This window comes from Macrobrachium rosenbergii, chromosome 39 (genome assembly GCF_040412425.1).
Source record: "Macrobrachium rosenbergii isolate ZJJX-2024 chromosome 39, ASM4041242v1, whole genome shotgun sequence".
Classification (NCBI taxonomy): domain Eukaryota; kingdom Metazoa; phylum Arthropoda; class Malacostraca; order Decapoda; family Palaemonidae; genus Macrobrachium; species Macrobrachium rosenbergii.
In genome coordinates, this window is record NC_089779.1 from 8,049,318 (window position 1) to 8,065,359 (window position 16,042).

The following is a 16,042-nucleotide window of genomic DNA, read 5'->3' on the forward strand; positions in this document are numbered from 1 at the left end:
TAGGGAAGGCCTTAGAAGGATAATCCTCACCTATTGGGGTGAAACCATTCATAAAATATTCTCTCTCTCTCTCTCATTAGTCTTCTAGCAACATACTGATGGTTTTGCCTCCGCTTATTTTTCCTTCCATTTGTCCCTCTGTCATGCTAACACTATTGTCACAATTTCTCCAACTTCTTTGAAAATACTTTAGCCAGACTTTATACAAACTTACTGTATATCACCTGTCATGGATGAATGTGAAGTAAGCTTGTGTTGTCTGGATGTCCTTTGGTGTATGTCATACATACTGTACTTTACTCTTCTTACATGGTTGAAGACATATCACTCATACTGGGTAAAAAGGAAGTTCATTTACCTGCTTATGTGTTGTTCTGTTTGTAGGCCATGACTTGTGAACTCATAAAAATAGGGACTTTATACTTTATATTCATACTCCACTAATGAAGGTGTTTTATTTGGTACTAAGGTTAGTTGCCTTCATGGTTAAAATAGCTAGTATTCTTAGATTGTCATTGCAACTCCTGCATTGTTGAAGGATTTCAGTAAGACCTGGTATAAAGGTAGCCCATCATGTGTAGATGCGCATGGAGAGAGATCACCCATTTGTTTATCCACATGGCTCCGTTATTTGTCTTACATACAATGCACTTAGGGATTTTAGTCAGACTTGGAACACAGGTATGAAGGTAGATCATCTGAATAGATTTGCATGAAGAAAGGCCACCTGTCTATGTGTCTTCCATTAATTGGAATGTTTTTAGAATCTGTGTAGGGGATATTGTTACTTCAGCAATATGCTCAAAATGCTTGTTTCTTGTGTTCAGCGTTGTCATAAGAAAACCATGCCCAACAACAAAACTTTATATGCTAAACTTGGGAACAACAAACTCTTACCATGTTGATTGAGGGTGAATGAAATGAATGAAATAGATCGCTACATCTTGGCCCTACTATGGAATAAATTTTGACAAAAGCTAGGTTACAAAACTACCTACAAAGGGCCAGTTCTTTACACAAATTAAAGTAAAACTTTCTACATGAGTCGGAAATGTAAGGCTCTCTGGCTTTTTGTACTTTTGCCTTTTAGTGACCCTAGCTCGCGTGATACATAATTTAAGTTTCTTTTGAAGTTCGTAGGCTTTGTTAGTGCACTTAGCTGCTCTCATTAGTGATTGACACAGTCATTGTATGTGTTGGTTTTGGTATTCTTTATCTAGAGATAATTCTCTTGCATCTCTATTACAATGTAGAAAAATTTCTGTCATTTAAATGAGTCAGCCAAGATCACCCTAGCTGGGTGGTAACCAAGCATCCTGGGGCTTGTTTGGCTAATGGTCCATAACTGAGGAGCCATTCAGTGTCACAAACTTACATGTCAGCAGACCATGATTCTTATGCATGCATGGATTTGTCCGTATGTTCTATGTGATGTTCTGTCATTAAAGAGTTCTAATCAAGTGTGTGTGTGTTTGTGTATGTGTAAAAATGTTTATTTACAGTACAAGTATATATAAATCAAATTGGAATAGTTTGTTTCAGCTATGTCATATGTTGGAAAAAAAACGCCTCCTGCAAGCAGTTGGCAGACCTCCATATGCTAAAATAATCACATAGGAAACATTGGTGTGTGAAATATTAAGGAGTTTCCGTGGGGTATAAAAATGAAAGGCGTGTGTGTGTTCTCTGTGCCAACATATTTGAATTTTTAAAACCATTTTATTTTCTGGTTTTTTAATCAGTTATTGTGTTATTCCATTTCTCATTCCTTCTGAAAGATAATTCAATTTTTTGATGACTTGTCACGTTACAAACCAGCACTACTTCTTAGTGGAGTAGTGCCATCAGTGTGCTTCACACGGTGCACTGTAGGCATTACTTGAAGTTCTTTTTAGCATCCCTTCGGCCCTAAGCCTTAACCCCTTTCATTCCTTTTACTGCACCTCCATTTGTATTTGCTGTCTTCCATCTTATTCCACCTTCTCCTAATAATTGTTTCATAATGCAGCTGTGAAATTTTCCTCCTATTAACCTTTAAAACCTCGTTACTCTCAATTTCCCTTTCAGCACTGAATGACCTCATAGGCCTTTGGCCTAAATTTTATGCTCTGTTCCATACCAGCTGGTGGACATCTGGTGAATTGTAGCTGCATGTAGTTAAACCACTTACAAGCAATGTCACACCTACCTGCTTCATCCTGCATTTGGAAGTTGTTGCATTTAAGGTACAATGAGTTTTGATTAGAAAAATGGTAAAAATCTTTGTTTTTTCAAGTAATTTGTTTTAGTTCTGGTACAGTACAATGAACCTCTTATGCCCTTCATGTGACATTTGGACAGATTATTTTGTAGATGTGTGAAACTACAGTCTCGAATATGGCATGTTTGTATTTTATAGCCTTGTCGGTCTTTTTCTCTGAATTTTCACGGCTGTTTCAGTGGCTTTTTTCTAATTTTGTATCTACCTTGTTTTCCACTCAGGTATTGATGCATCATGATTCTACGTCTTGATATACAAATGTCTAACATTCATAAATTTTTATTTGTTTTAGGGAATTGGCTACTTGTTCCTGGCAAGGTCAGTAGAAGTTTTGAGTTGACAAAACTAAAAGTGTGATTTCACTTTATCAAAATGTTAAAGCTCCTCATCTGCTTCTGCCGGTTGCATGCCATCAGTACTCTTAGTTTGTGTCCCTTTACGGTTAGTATGATTTGTTGTATGGTTGTTTCCTTTTTTATACTGTTTTTACTTGAATGGGTTCTTTGTATAGTCAGTCTTGGTATTCCTTTCTGTTACTGATAAGTTTTCTGGTTTTAGGCTGAGCTATCATTGTTGGCAGCCTTAATGTTTTGTTTACTTTTTGATAGATTTCCACATATACACCTTTTATAAAAAAAAAAAGAATGAAAGTAAAATAGCTTTTGTTTAGTGGTTTCCAACCTTTGTTCCTGTATTGACCACATTTGATGGTCTGGTGTGGTACTTCCTTGACGATCATGCATATTTTCTTGACCCTAGCATATGTTATGAAGGGTTTATAAGTGCCGTACATGTCATAGGCTTTTAAGATGATTGTGTAATCTTCCATACGAGTATGTACAGTACTGTCATAGTGATATATTCAGATGTTGTTTGTTTCACAGTGAACCCATTGATTATATTAAAGCCCAGTTTTGTGGCCCACAAAACTAGGTTATAGTATAAGTAATGGGTTTGCATTGAAAAAATTTGTCCTGAGATAATTAGTTTTGCAATATTGTTATTGCAAGATGTTTTGCTGCGTCCAGATTTTTAGGCCGTGTTTGTAACATTTTTTAAAAGGTTAAAAGTTATTTAAATTTTTGTTGGAGTAGGTAATTTCAGTGTTAGGGTCTTTCAGTAAATTTTTTGATAGTTCATTTGTTGGGCATGTCAAGGTCACTTTGAATTTGGGCCTCACTGTTTTGCTAGTATTTTATTGGTAAATTTTTTAAGGTGTGCAAGACAAAAAAGTTGATGTCAAATGACCCATGGTAATTTTTGTAAAGTGAGTAATATATATAAAATTATCTGAATTTTTGATATTTCAGATTGAACTGTTATTATTATTATTATTATTATTATTATTATTATTATTATTATTATTATTATTATTATTATTATTATTATTATTATTATTATTATTATTTTTATTATTACAAGTCAAGCTGCAGCTATAGTTGGAAAAGCAGAATGCTACAAGCCCAAGGAATAAAGAAAGCATCCCAGTACAGAAAAAAAATTATAATTATTATTGCTGTCATTCAAAAGGTAAATCCTTATTCATATGAAACAAGCCTACGGGGACCATTGACATGAAATTCAAGCTTCCAAAAGAGTATATTGTTCATTTGAGTGAAGTTACAGAAGATAATACAAAATACACAAAGAAGAGATCATTATTAGAAGAGAAAAAAAAAGATGAATTAATAAATTAATAGGTAAAAATATAGAGTAACTAAATGATTAAAATACAAGGTGAATTGTTTTAGGGTAGAAATGCATTGCATCATCACTTGAGCCTTTGAGGTTCTAATTGCACAACATCCTCAGGGAGACTTTTACAGTCCAGTGGGGTGAGAAATGAAAGATCTCCAAAATTGGGAGGTTCCGACAGTATGGCACATTTACTGCAAATATGTGTGGCTGTTTAGCAAGTCTGGTTGGTTTCAGCAGGAAAAGAGGATTGGGGATCGATTGCGATAGTGAAAGCTCTGTTAAAATATAACTTGTGAAAAATTGACAAACAAGAGACCATTCATTTAAGGTCTGGGTCTTAACTGCTAGTGTTAGGAAACAGAAACATACCACCATGAGCCACCCTATCTGGGACAGATAAATCTCTGGCAGAAGCAGACTTCCATACTAGCGAACAATATTGTAGTAAAGGAAGGATAAATGACCTAAAGGAGGTTGCATTGATTTTCTCATTGCCATAAACATATGAAGCCTTATGTGTGTAATACCCAACTTCTGTGCTGCATTTGCTGACACTTTCATTACATATATCTCAAGAGTAAGATGTGAGTCAGAAGTTACACCAGGTATAGTTAAAGCTTCAGACTCGTCAGCAGAGTCCCATACACTTCAAGGGGAGGATGGGGCAGAAAATCAGTACGAAATATACTAATCAATAGTGTCTTAGTTTTACTGCAGTTAAAAGGGATCAGGGATCAATTGTTAATGTGAAAGATCTCTGTTGAAGTACAACTTATGAAAAAGTGACAAACAAGAGACCATCCGTCGATGGTCCAAGTCATAACTGCTACTACTGTATTAGGAATCAGAAATTTACCACCACAAACCATTCTATCTATTTACCTCAAGACAGATTATGTAACAAATAGTCAGGTTCCTGTGAAATCAGATGCCTTAAATTGGCTGCTCTTGGAACCTGCTTGAATTTTAATCCTGTGTGTCTTGTGAGAGCTCTCAGGAAGTCCCAAGAGGATGAGAACTGGAGGCCTGGTTGTCAAAGACTTTGTCATTAAGTGTACTGCATAATTATTACTAAGAACACTTTTTGTTTTGATTGTATAACATGCATAGACTAGGAGTTATTTGTATCAGTCTGATTTCAAAGAAATTTGTCTGATGTTGGGTGTTACTGTAGATGTATTGGTCACCTCTCAGCATTTTATTTTAGTGATGTCACTTAGTAATTTTTGGACATATTCTCTATAGAAACAGTTAATGTTTGTGTAGACAGGCCATTATCTAGCTCCAACATATGTCTCCTCCTCCTTATTCATTTACTCCTTGAGCTAACTTCCCTAGTTGCGTATAGCATATAGTAGCTTCTTTTATTCATGGTGATCAATGACTTACCATATCTTTATTCTGCTCTATATTTCTCTTGCTTTATTGTTTTAGGCGAGTATATCCCAGATGACAAGAATTCATAGATATTGCGGAATGTTTAGATTTTTTATATTTAAATATTTGAATCTTCATTGTTACAGAATACTGGAGAGCTATTAAGTTGCTTACCAGTTAAGCAGCTACGTACAAAATTGTAAAACTTTTTTTTTGTTTTTGTTTTCTAAAAGCAAAAATTAAGTGTTTTGCTTAGATATTACAGGATTGATTACCTAGCTTCAGTATGCTGAGCCTCAGAACGCAGGTGATATGTAAGGAGTTCCATAACACCTTAATCCTATTCACTGAAAAAATATTTAAAGATGACTCTGTCCTTTGGTTAATCAGTCTCATGGTGAACTTTAAGGATTTTATATTCTAACTAAATCAAAAGTTATGCCAAATTTGGTATTTTTACATTGAGTGTCTGTTCTTTAGCCCATCAAATAACTTGCATGATTGCAGGAAGTGAGGAATTATGGCTCATGTTGTCAGTCTCAGTATGGGCTATTTCTTTGTAGTTATGGACTACATTTAATTGTTACATCTGGGTTTTTAAGTGAGTCTGTTATTATTTTAAATATTAGTGAAGACTTAAGAAAAACATGTTAAGCATAATATTGATTATAATAAGACCTCTGTAAGATATTGAAAAAAAGTTCTGTTTTGGACTAAAATCACTTCTTTTCAAGGTTGAAGTAACAATTTTACCCTATATGGTTTGCATTCTGTCATTGATCTACTTATTGATATAAAGACTTTAAAGTTTCCCCTGTATTATTGTGTTTGAGTTGTATTTTTGTTATTCATTGATTTCTGCAGTTATTACAGAGAGTTACAGGTACTATTTTCTGTTTACAGGATCACATCCTTAGTGCTCCATATATTCTTGCTCAATATTTAAAGGAAATCGGTTTCCAGAAGAAGGTTTATGTGATTGGATCACCAGGTCTTGCTGAAGAAATGAACAAAGTTGGAGTTCGAACTACTGGAGTTGGAGTGAGTTGCATATCATCTTGTTGTTTGCTTTGCGTCTCGTTATACTTTATCTGTTTATATGATAGTGTTTTAATTTTGTAGTTGTAACTACAAGGCATAATTTAGGTGATCAGAAGCAAAACAAAGCCAAGTGCCATCCTGGGCAGTTGCCTTTTTTTGCATGTAACATTTTAACTCTTCCTGTAACAGAGTCAAACTTCTTAACTGTAAAAAATGTTGACTGCAAGTAAGGTAAAAAATCCTTATAAAAAATCACATCTCGGGTTTGAAGGTTGATCTACGAGTGTGTAAATTTTGGTAGCAAAACAAAGTTAAGTACCACCTCTTTGAGCAAGGGTGTTGGAGATGAAAGTTGCATGAGGTTATTAGGGGCTAGCTAATAGCACACCAGCACTCTTGTGTCTAGCCAATCAGTGCGAAGCATCTTTATGCCACACTTAGCTTTGATGTTCCTTTGTCTATGATCTGTCTAAACTTATGCTGTGATTCTCTTAAAAATTACAGTGTTTGTTTTTCGTATTTCATATATTTAGTTTTCTACCCGGCTGAGTTGAAAGTGGTAAGGAGTACAGTATTTTCTGATTAAAAATTACCAAGGCTTTTGGTTTTAAGGCTGAGAAAAAGAATGGAAATAAGAGTTGATTACAGGAAAGAGCAATGGTGAGAAGAATGAAGAACGCTTGTATTGGTAATACAGTACATGAGTCATTTCAGTACAGTAATTATTCCATGATTAATCAATGTTTGTCCGTTTAAATAATATGGAAAATTAAGGCTGCATTAACAGTTTTAATTTATTACAATGTTTGTTATTCTAATAATAATTCCTTTTTGATAGCGTAGTCGCGTGTTTCGTCCTTAAGGAGTTACCCTCCACAGTCTAACCAGAGCTCCATGGGTGACCAAACTAATGTCAAAGAATTTTCTCATAGCTGGTCGTGTGGCTGGGTATTGTGTTATAGTGATAAACACTGTAACACTTGATGGGGTATATAATGGACTCAAAGAAAATCAACGAAAGGGGCCAGAACAAATCTTTATGCAGGTTGTATACCCAGGTTCTACCAACAACAAAACCTGCTAGGAAAAGAAAGTGGTTAATGCGCATGCACAGTTTACTGTAGTGTCTAACAGATCACAATTTCGTAGACCAAAAAACCATTATTCTCCGTCAACGATTGAAGTTTTTAATCATCTAGAAATCAGTCTCTGAAAAAATTGGAAATTTTTCCCCAATTTCATAAGTGAGGATCATGGAAACATCAAAAATAGCAAGATAAGTTCTTAATATTAAGTTCCAGTTAAAATTTTAGTTTTAAACTTTTGGAATTAATAATTGATTTGTGTGAAAAGCCGGAACCTGGCATTTCTTGCCATCAGTGGTTGGTGCTTGCTGATCGTTGATTACTTTTTGTAAAGCGCAATTTGTTTTAAGTTGTTATTCTAACTGAATGTTTTAACTAAAAGAAATGTTCCACAACTTATCATTAATAGAGAAAGTCCTTTCAGATTATACAATGTCTACAATAATCTAGGCAGTAAGTGAGAATAATTTAGACTGGATTAATAGCGGATGGTGTCTGTATTCTACAACCTAGGATTGCATATCCTTAAGTGGCCTAGCTTACCAAGAACCCTAGGACCAGATAATAGCAATATCCTGGCAAAATAAACCGGTAGCCTAGCTGGTATAAGGCTACATATTAGTAAAAAATTTTTCCTTTTATATAAGCCTGTACACTTATGCATGATCTAAGTAATCCAGACAAGATGGAAGAAATGTACAACCGACTTTTTTTTTTTACAAAACTTTAGGAATCATGCCCCAGTTTAAACCCTCAGGGCTACATGACTTATTTTGAAAAATCTCACATGAACTGCGTACGTAATCATTTTCCAAATGTATCTCTTTCAGCATGCCTTTTTCACTTTTCTCAGAGCATGTACTGAAAGGTTGTTGAGTGTGGTTTTAAAGAAAGACATCATAGAGATACTGAATTTAGTGCAAAACTTAGGTGTTTCCCTGCCCTTGCATTACTTCTGATGGATGATGTGGTGGATGGTTTTGACAAACTTGCAGACGACGAGGACCTCCCTCTAGAATTGGTTTTGTACTTTGAAGCATGCTATATTGGTTGCGAAAGAGGCAGAGGTAATCACTGATGGCAGATAGCACCCCCATTCCTTATTTACCTATAAAATGTATGTGAGAGAGCTCTGCAAGATCTTCCTTGCACCAAAAACAATTTAGAAAGGTATGTACCATAATTCATCTCAAAGTTCTGTTTCTGGTGTTCATCCCAATATTTGGAAGCTTATTTCAAGCTTGAAAAAAAAGAGGAGCACTTTGCCCAACTAAAAAAAAGGTCCTACAGGGGCCACTGACTTGAAATTCAAGCTTCCCAAGAATATGGTGTTCATTAGGAAGAAGAGAAGGTAAAGGGAAATACAGAAGGAGGTCTCACTTAATAAAAAGAACCAATTAATTAATGAATTAATAAATAGATAAAAATGTATTAACATGCAAGGAGAATAGCATTGGGGTAGTAATGCTTTGCATCTTCGCTTGAACTTTTGAAGATCCAGTTGCACATCTGCAGGGAGACTGTTCCACAGCCCAACGGTGCGAGGAACAAATGACCTCTGGAACTTAGTTCTACAGCAAGGCACATTTACTGCATATTGGTGCTGCTGTTCAGCAAATCTAGTTGCTCTCGGCAGGAAAATGGGATCATGGATCGATTGTAAATGTGAAAGACCTCTGTTGGAATACAACTTATGAAAATTTGACAAACAAGAGACCATCTTTCGATGGTCCAAGTCATAACTGCTACTATTAGGAAACAGAAACCTACCACCACGAACAACTGTGTCAAAGAGAGATAAATCTCTGGCAGAAGCAAACATCCATACCAGAGAACAGTAGTATTCTAGTAAAGGAAGGACAAATGAACTAAAACAGGCATTAATTTTATCACTTGTTATAAATATATGAGGCCTTTCGTACAATACTTAACCTTTTGTGACGTGCTGACACTTTCGTTAGATGTTTCTCGAAAGAAAGATGCGAGTTGAAAGTTACGCCTAGAATAGTTAAAGCTTCCAAGTCATTCAGCAAAGTCCCATCCACTTGAAGGGGAGGAGGAGGTGGAAAATCAGTATGAGATATGCTAATCAACAGTGTTTTCGTTTAACTGGAGTTCAGCTTCATACCCCACTGACTACACCATTCACTAATCTGCTTCATTTCTCATAAATGGAGACTTTACTACCCCTACAATGTTGCATCATCAGCATACTGAACACTCTTGTTTTCCAGGCCAACAACCATATCAATTGTGTATATACAGTACAGTACTGTACATTGAAGATAACAGTGGACCAAGATAACCTGTGGAACTCCAGACACAGTAGGTCTTGGTTCACTAAAAATCCCATGAACAGCAACTTGTTGCTGCCTACCTGTAAGGAAATCATGAAGTAAACCTAAAAGATATCTACCCACCCCAAGAATCTGAGGTTTATAAATAAGTGCTTTGTGATGTACTAAATCACAAGCAGCACTGAAATCTATTTGAATTACTCTGCACTCAAAACCCTTATCAAGATTCTTCTGCAACTGGCATGTCAAGTTTAAAAGAGCATTGCAGGTACCAACTGCTTCCTATATGCATTTTGACTACCAGCAAACAGTCCTTTAGATTCCACATACTTATGTAGTGGCTTAAAAATAATTTTTTCAGCAACTTTGGAGAGCACAGGGAGAATAGAAATTGGCATATAGTTACTGCAGTCTGCAGATATGCTAGTCTTTGGAACAGGCACTGTACGAGTATTGCTAAGCTTTAGATCATTGGCAAAGATACTACATCGACATAAAAATCTATAGAATCTACTAATCTTGGGAGACATCACACTAGAAACCTTTTTAATAAACAAAGGGAAGAAACCATCAGGGTCTTCACCACAGCTATCAAGGTTATCAAGAATTTTCTTAAAATCCCTAAAGCGAAATGCAAATTTTGTAAGAATGGGTTCAGGATGAGAAGTATCAGGTAGAGGGGCATCCTCAACCGATTGCTTAGCTTCAAAAGCTCGATGAAGTAGTTCAGCTTTTCCTTGGGCCCAGTAACCAATCTACCTCATTTATTAGTCATGTAGGAATAGAAGATGAGCCTGACCCAAAGATAGATGATGCCAATTTGGTCAACCACAGATGAGGCTGAGTAATTCCTTCAAGTTTCCTGTTTAAAGAATTATTGTAATTTCTCGCAGCTATATATATGATAAATTCTATTCGCAGCTTGGTAAGACTCAACAAAAATGGTGTAATTTTCATGTGAACGATTTCATCTCCATGTGTTGAATTTGGTCTGTTTGCCATCATAAGCTCTACATGTATCATCAGACCATAGCTGGCCATTTGTCCTAAATTTGATGATCTTTCTAGGGATTTCCATTAATTACTTCTATTGTTAATAAATATATAAAGAGTACATTTTACTGTCATTATCATAAACAAGAGTAAAGTCAACTGAATAATATTCTGAATGGCATATTGGACAAAATTCTAAACGCCATAAATACTGGTTGGAGCTTATTTGAAATTGTGCAAAAAATTTAACAGTCTATTCATTCCTGGGAGTCAAATAACTGAGTGTGAACTAAACAGAGTAGCAGTTAACAAGGGCTCATACTGGGAGTGAAAATACCGGGGTCAAAGTTCTGGGAGTCAAAATACCTAGAACCAGAAAGATCATGTAATACTGTAATTGTCCTTTATTCATCTCAAAGAAGATGAGGCAACAGACACATTTGGGAATGTTTTTTCTTACCAGTATAAGTATAAAATTACTATATATATATACAGTATATACTGTATATACAAACAGCAAGTGTAAAATATGGCCTTAAACATTTTGTTAACATGCTGTTCAACACAACAAGGTCTCAACGAAATTTTAAGATGTATTGAATGAATATGGAGTTTATGGTTGCATTTATGCAGAGGTGGCAGGTGTGAAAGTGGTTTTAATTCTATAAGGTAGGTTCTCTGGTGCCTTCCCCACTTGAGCCAGGTAACTGCTTATGAAGGGTGATGGCCCTTTAGTGCATCTGGTTGGGGGCTTATGGTCACTGATGTCTTTTGAAATGCGATTGTTATTTAATCGGGTTTCCTGATATTCATAGGTAGAGGGAATGGTGTCTGTGTTTTTCTTTTAAAATATTAAGCGCTTCTAGGATGCGTAGGCAGCAGCTGTCCTGCGCTTTGGTGAAACTTATATTAGACTGACTTGATGGGTCAGTTTGATATTGTGCAGTTCTGGTAGTGCCTTTTGATGGTACCATTTTGATTGTGGCACGCAGTCCTCTCTAAAGAGATGCATCATGGTCATCCCAATGTAAGTTTTTGGGCATCCTTGGGAGTGGCATTGTTATTGTTTCTAAGAACACTGTGCACAGGTGGGGCCTGGTTGTCCTTCATCAGGAAGCAGGATGTGTTATTATTTTTATGATTCATAAGCTTTATGGTATAATGGCTAATTAGAGGATTTGATGTAGGACATGTTCATCTAACTGACTGGCAGTAATATATGCATGGTAGTACGTTTCCAGTTTGCAATCATTTGCAATGCTTAGTTGAATTTCTAAACAAAATTTTATTTGCCATAAAAAATCGCTCTGTATTACACTGACATTTGGTTTAGTGCATGATGAATGTTATTGATAAGCTTTCACTACAAAGAAATAGCTTCCTAATGTAAATAAAGTTACTGCTGTTTAAGAGTACAGAACTTAGAATTAATTTTACCCAGGTTTTGAAAATGGCATTTTGCTTTGTTTTGCTACTAGTTGTCTCAGTTATTGTGAAATGGTTTTGAAGTCCTGCTTCCAGGTAATTCAATATGTATGTGCAGTAAAGAGTATTACAATATTATTTTTACTAAAAGTAAAACTTTATTTCTGTTATGTTTAATGAATATTTATAAAGGGAAGTACTATAGGTTTTCAAGATTGTATGTTGTATGGTTAGCAATGCTATAAATTTAATAAGGGAACTATTTGAAACAGTGGTAAGGGGACTGATGTCTTTTATCAGTGATACATGACTCATAATATTTATAAAGCTAAATGTCAGGGTATCTTCAGTATAGATGAGATGGCATTGATCTTTTGCAAGATTTGTTTTAGAATCCATGACTTCATGTACATTACAAGTTGGTAAACCTTGTCTGTTTTTATTAGACAAATTGCACCAACATTAAATATTTAAAGTTGTATTTTATATTAATTTTTATTTTAGTATAATTAAGCTGTATAGACAATGCTAGATGAGTCAACTTAGAAAAGCTTCTTTGAAATAATTTTTGGTTTGCCCTGTGATATAGTGTATGAATAAAGTGAGAGTGAGTTTGTAATGATTTTGTGTGTTTCAGCCAGAGAAAATTGAGGGCTCCATATATAATGCCGTAAATGATGGTTCATTAGGTCTTGATACAGAGGTTGGAGCAGTAGCTGTTGGTTTTGACAGAGACTTCAACTATGACAAGATGGTTCGTGCTACCAGCTACTTAACAGATCCAGAGTGCTTATTCCTGGCAACAAACACAGATGAAAAATACAAGGTTGTAGGGACCAGGTACCATTTACCAGGTGAGTTCTTGTTGGCTGTTTAACTTTTGGGTTAGTTTTTTTTAAGTGATAACTCTCAGTCATGATTCATTTCACGCTGGTACTTCCATAAACCCCTCTGTTGACAGGCATTCATTGTACCTTTCTTTTTTTATGATGGATGTAAAGATTGTGTAGTATGCTATCTTAGGGGATAGTATTTTTCATAATTAATTGAAACAGATATCCATTTTCATGCCTTGATATACATGTGCTGTACAGAGGTTAACATAGTAATTAAAAAATGTTAACATGATTTATAAGTGAAATTAAACTGAAAATAAAATATTTAGTAAACAATATAAGATTACAAAGTAAGTAATTCAAGACACAGGAAAACAAAATGAGAAAAGGTCACAGAAACTAAAATTTTAATCAGTTTATTCAACAAACAGCAAGTGCACAGACATGAAAAAATTCAAAGTAGACAATACTATGACAACACAAGGACCAGAACTTAGGACCTGGTGTAATCGCTTAGGACCTTTGTTGATCTCACCTACACCATTCTACATCTTCATAGCAGATTATCTTCTTCTTGACATTCAGAATGGGGGAAAAGTGAGAAAAGATTTACAGTATATACGGATGATTTTAGGTCACAGTACGGTTAGGAGAAATATAGTACTGTTTTGACCATTTGGCAAGGTGGCTTACTTGCAAACTTTTTGTACACCTCTGTTTAGGGGTTCTGTTTTTTCTGGTATCTTCTGTGGCATTTTTTCCTGTTCTTGAAACAATATATCTGCCAGACTTGGAATTTTCCTCTTAATAATGGAGTAGTAAGATGCATTTGTGAATGTGATTTACATGCACACCTGATCTGATAGTGTGCATCCAAGCAGTTTGGCAAATGTAAGTGCAGCCTGAAATGGCACATTTTTTCAGTTTTCTGACATTTTGCTTATTTCAGCTATCCAGAAATGGGATGAATTTTGCTTTATGTTTTGTTGATTCCATGTGCCCTTTCTGCTGTAGAAGCACGAATGGGTTTGGCACAGGCGTGAATGGACAAGCACAGAACAGTTGCAGGGGAAGGGGGAGGAGACTGAAGAGGACTCGCGTAACCTCTTACTTTGAGGGGCTACGAAGTCCCTCTTCCTCCAGTGTCTGATAGTGATGGATGGAATAGACGATGAAGATGATGTGGAAGATGATGAAGAAGACGAGGATGGAGATCGAAGACGTCTCTTCTTAGAGTCTGGTAACTTTGTACGGTGGAACTTCTTCATAAAAATACCCTCGACTTTATTAAAAATAGTCTGTATGAGGGAGTCGGAAGGTGCAAACATGAGGGCACATGGATGGAATCAACTGCAATGACACGGATGAAGATAGCACATAGCAGGGAGAGGCAAGAGGCACTGACAGCTGCGAAGCCACCAAAACTGTCGCTCTGGAGGCTGACAGGAGGAGAGCCATTGTAAGATGAGATGATGTCACAGAAACAGTAGACCTGGAAACTGGGATGTGATGTGAGAGGATGTGCAGTGAGACAAAAGGCTGGAAAGGGCTGGTACCCCGGGTAGGCATAGAGACTCCCAGCACTCAATAAGCTTCTGATTATCTCCTCCTGAAAAGATTGGACAAGTGGGGGCTGCCTCCTCCCTCACAGGTTGGGAACTTACACCCCCCCCTAAAGAACAGGGCAGCCAAATCAATTCCCAGATCTCCTGAACTTCCAATTGAATTTTCTAAGTGCGAAGCAGTAGAAGAAATCAAGGGAGTAAATTCTTCCAGGGAAGACAAAGCAACGAGAGGAGAAAGAGGAGCCAGAACAAGAAGGAATAGGTGCGCTCGCCGCTGTTGGGGAAACAAAGCCTTCCTCAGATGGCGTCCCCAATTTCCTCCTGTATCTCCTCTTCTTACCAAAATTCTTCCATTGCTCAGGAGACCAAACAATACACTCTGAACGTGGGTTACTTAAACTACAGATGTTAGATGTGCACCTGCTACAGGTAGAATGGGCATCAAATCCAAAGCAGGCAGAAAACAAGAGCAAGGATTGTTACGTATCCCAGGGCATTTTTGCTGAGGCTTGGGAAGCTTAGATGAATTGTGGGTTTGCATGTTCATCATAAAAAGCACAAAAATACGTGGCACACAACACAAACAAATAAGAAAGAAAAAACCAGAATGTTACGGCGTAATGTGGGCAGGAAATAAACAAAAACAACCGGCTTCTGGGCAGATAGGGCAACAGTACTACCTGCTATAAAGGCAGTCAAAGAGAAACTGATGTGTTGTAGCTGAGGTGGGTTAAGGCAGGCTGGCTGTACCTTTCTCCTTTCTGCAATCTTGGCTAGCTAGCTCCCGTTGCCACCAAAATCCTTGTACCTATTTTTTAAGTGGACTTTACCAGGCGTTAGGGAATTCTCCCTTATGTTAAGACCACAGGTTTGTTAGTAATGAAAAATACAAATTGATTTAAAATTTGCCATTATTCAAAATAAAATAAAAATAATTATTAGAAAAAGTATTTATAACTTAGTAAAATAATGAGCAAATGTCTTTTGGGGCTTCTTAGATTGATTAGTGGAAAGTATGATAACACCACGAAACACACACACATACACACCCAAAAACACAACACAAACAGTAGGAAGCTATAGGCTTAGGACAAAAACCGGCTTGGGGAAAGGAGAGCAAAAGCGAACGTCTGCTCTCCAAGGTGGTTGAAGAAAGACTGAGTGTGTCACGCGGTTCCAGCTGGGTCTCTTGACCTGCTTCCACCTCATCGGCATATCAGATGCCTGATGCCACAGACTCCTTGCATACACGATTTTGTATTTTTTTGAACCGGTTTGCAGCTGGCGCCAGAAGATTTCTCCTAATGTTAAGACCGAAGGTTTGTTCCACGTATGAACAACTAGAGTGAGGTCAAAGGAATGATAAGTTGGGTTGGCAATCTTTTATACAAATTGGTTTGAAAAACCAAGTTCCTTAGGTCTGTGAGTAAGTGCTTGTAAAATCAAGAAAGTAACAATTACACCA

At 36.5% G+C, this 16,042-nt stretch overlaps 1 protein-coding gene across 3 annotated transcripts in view; it reads left to right on the forward strand.

The window, feature by feature from the left end:
• The window catches only part of LOC136825710 (glycerol-3-phosphate phosphatase-like), a 38,601-nt gene that overhangs the window by 14,923 nt on the left and 7,636 nt on the right, over nt 1-16,042 (forward strand). For 2 of the 3 annotated variants that reach the window (XM_067082464.1, XM_067082463.1), the window contains exons 3-4: nt 6,239-6,376; nt 12,814-13,030. In XM_067082464.1, coding sequence (XP_066938565.1) covers nt 6,239-6,376; nt 12,814-13,030 — 355 coding nt within the window. Of the gene's footprint in view, nt 1-2,552; nt 2,702-6,238; nt 6,377-12,813; nt 13,031-16,042 lie in introns of all 3 variants that reach the window. The other variant, XM_067082465.1, reaches the window with a different exon arrangement.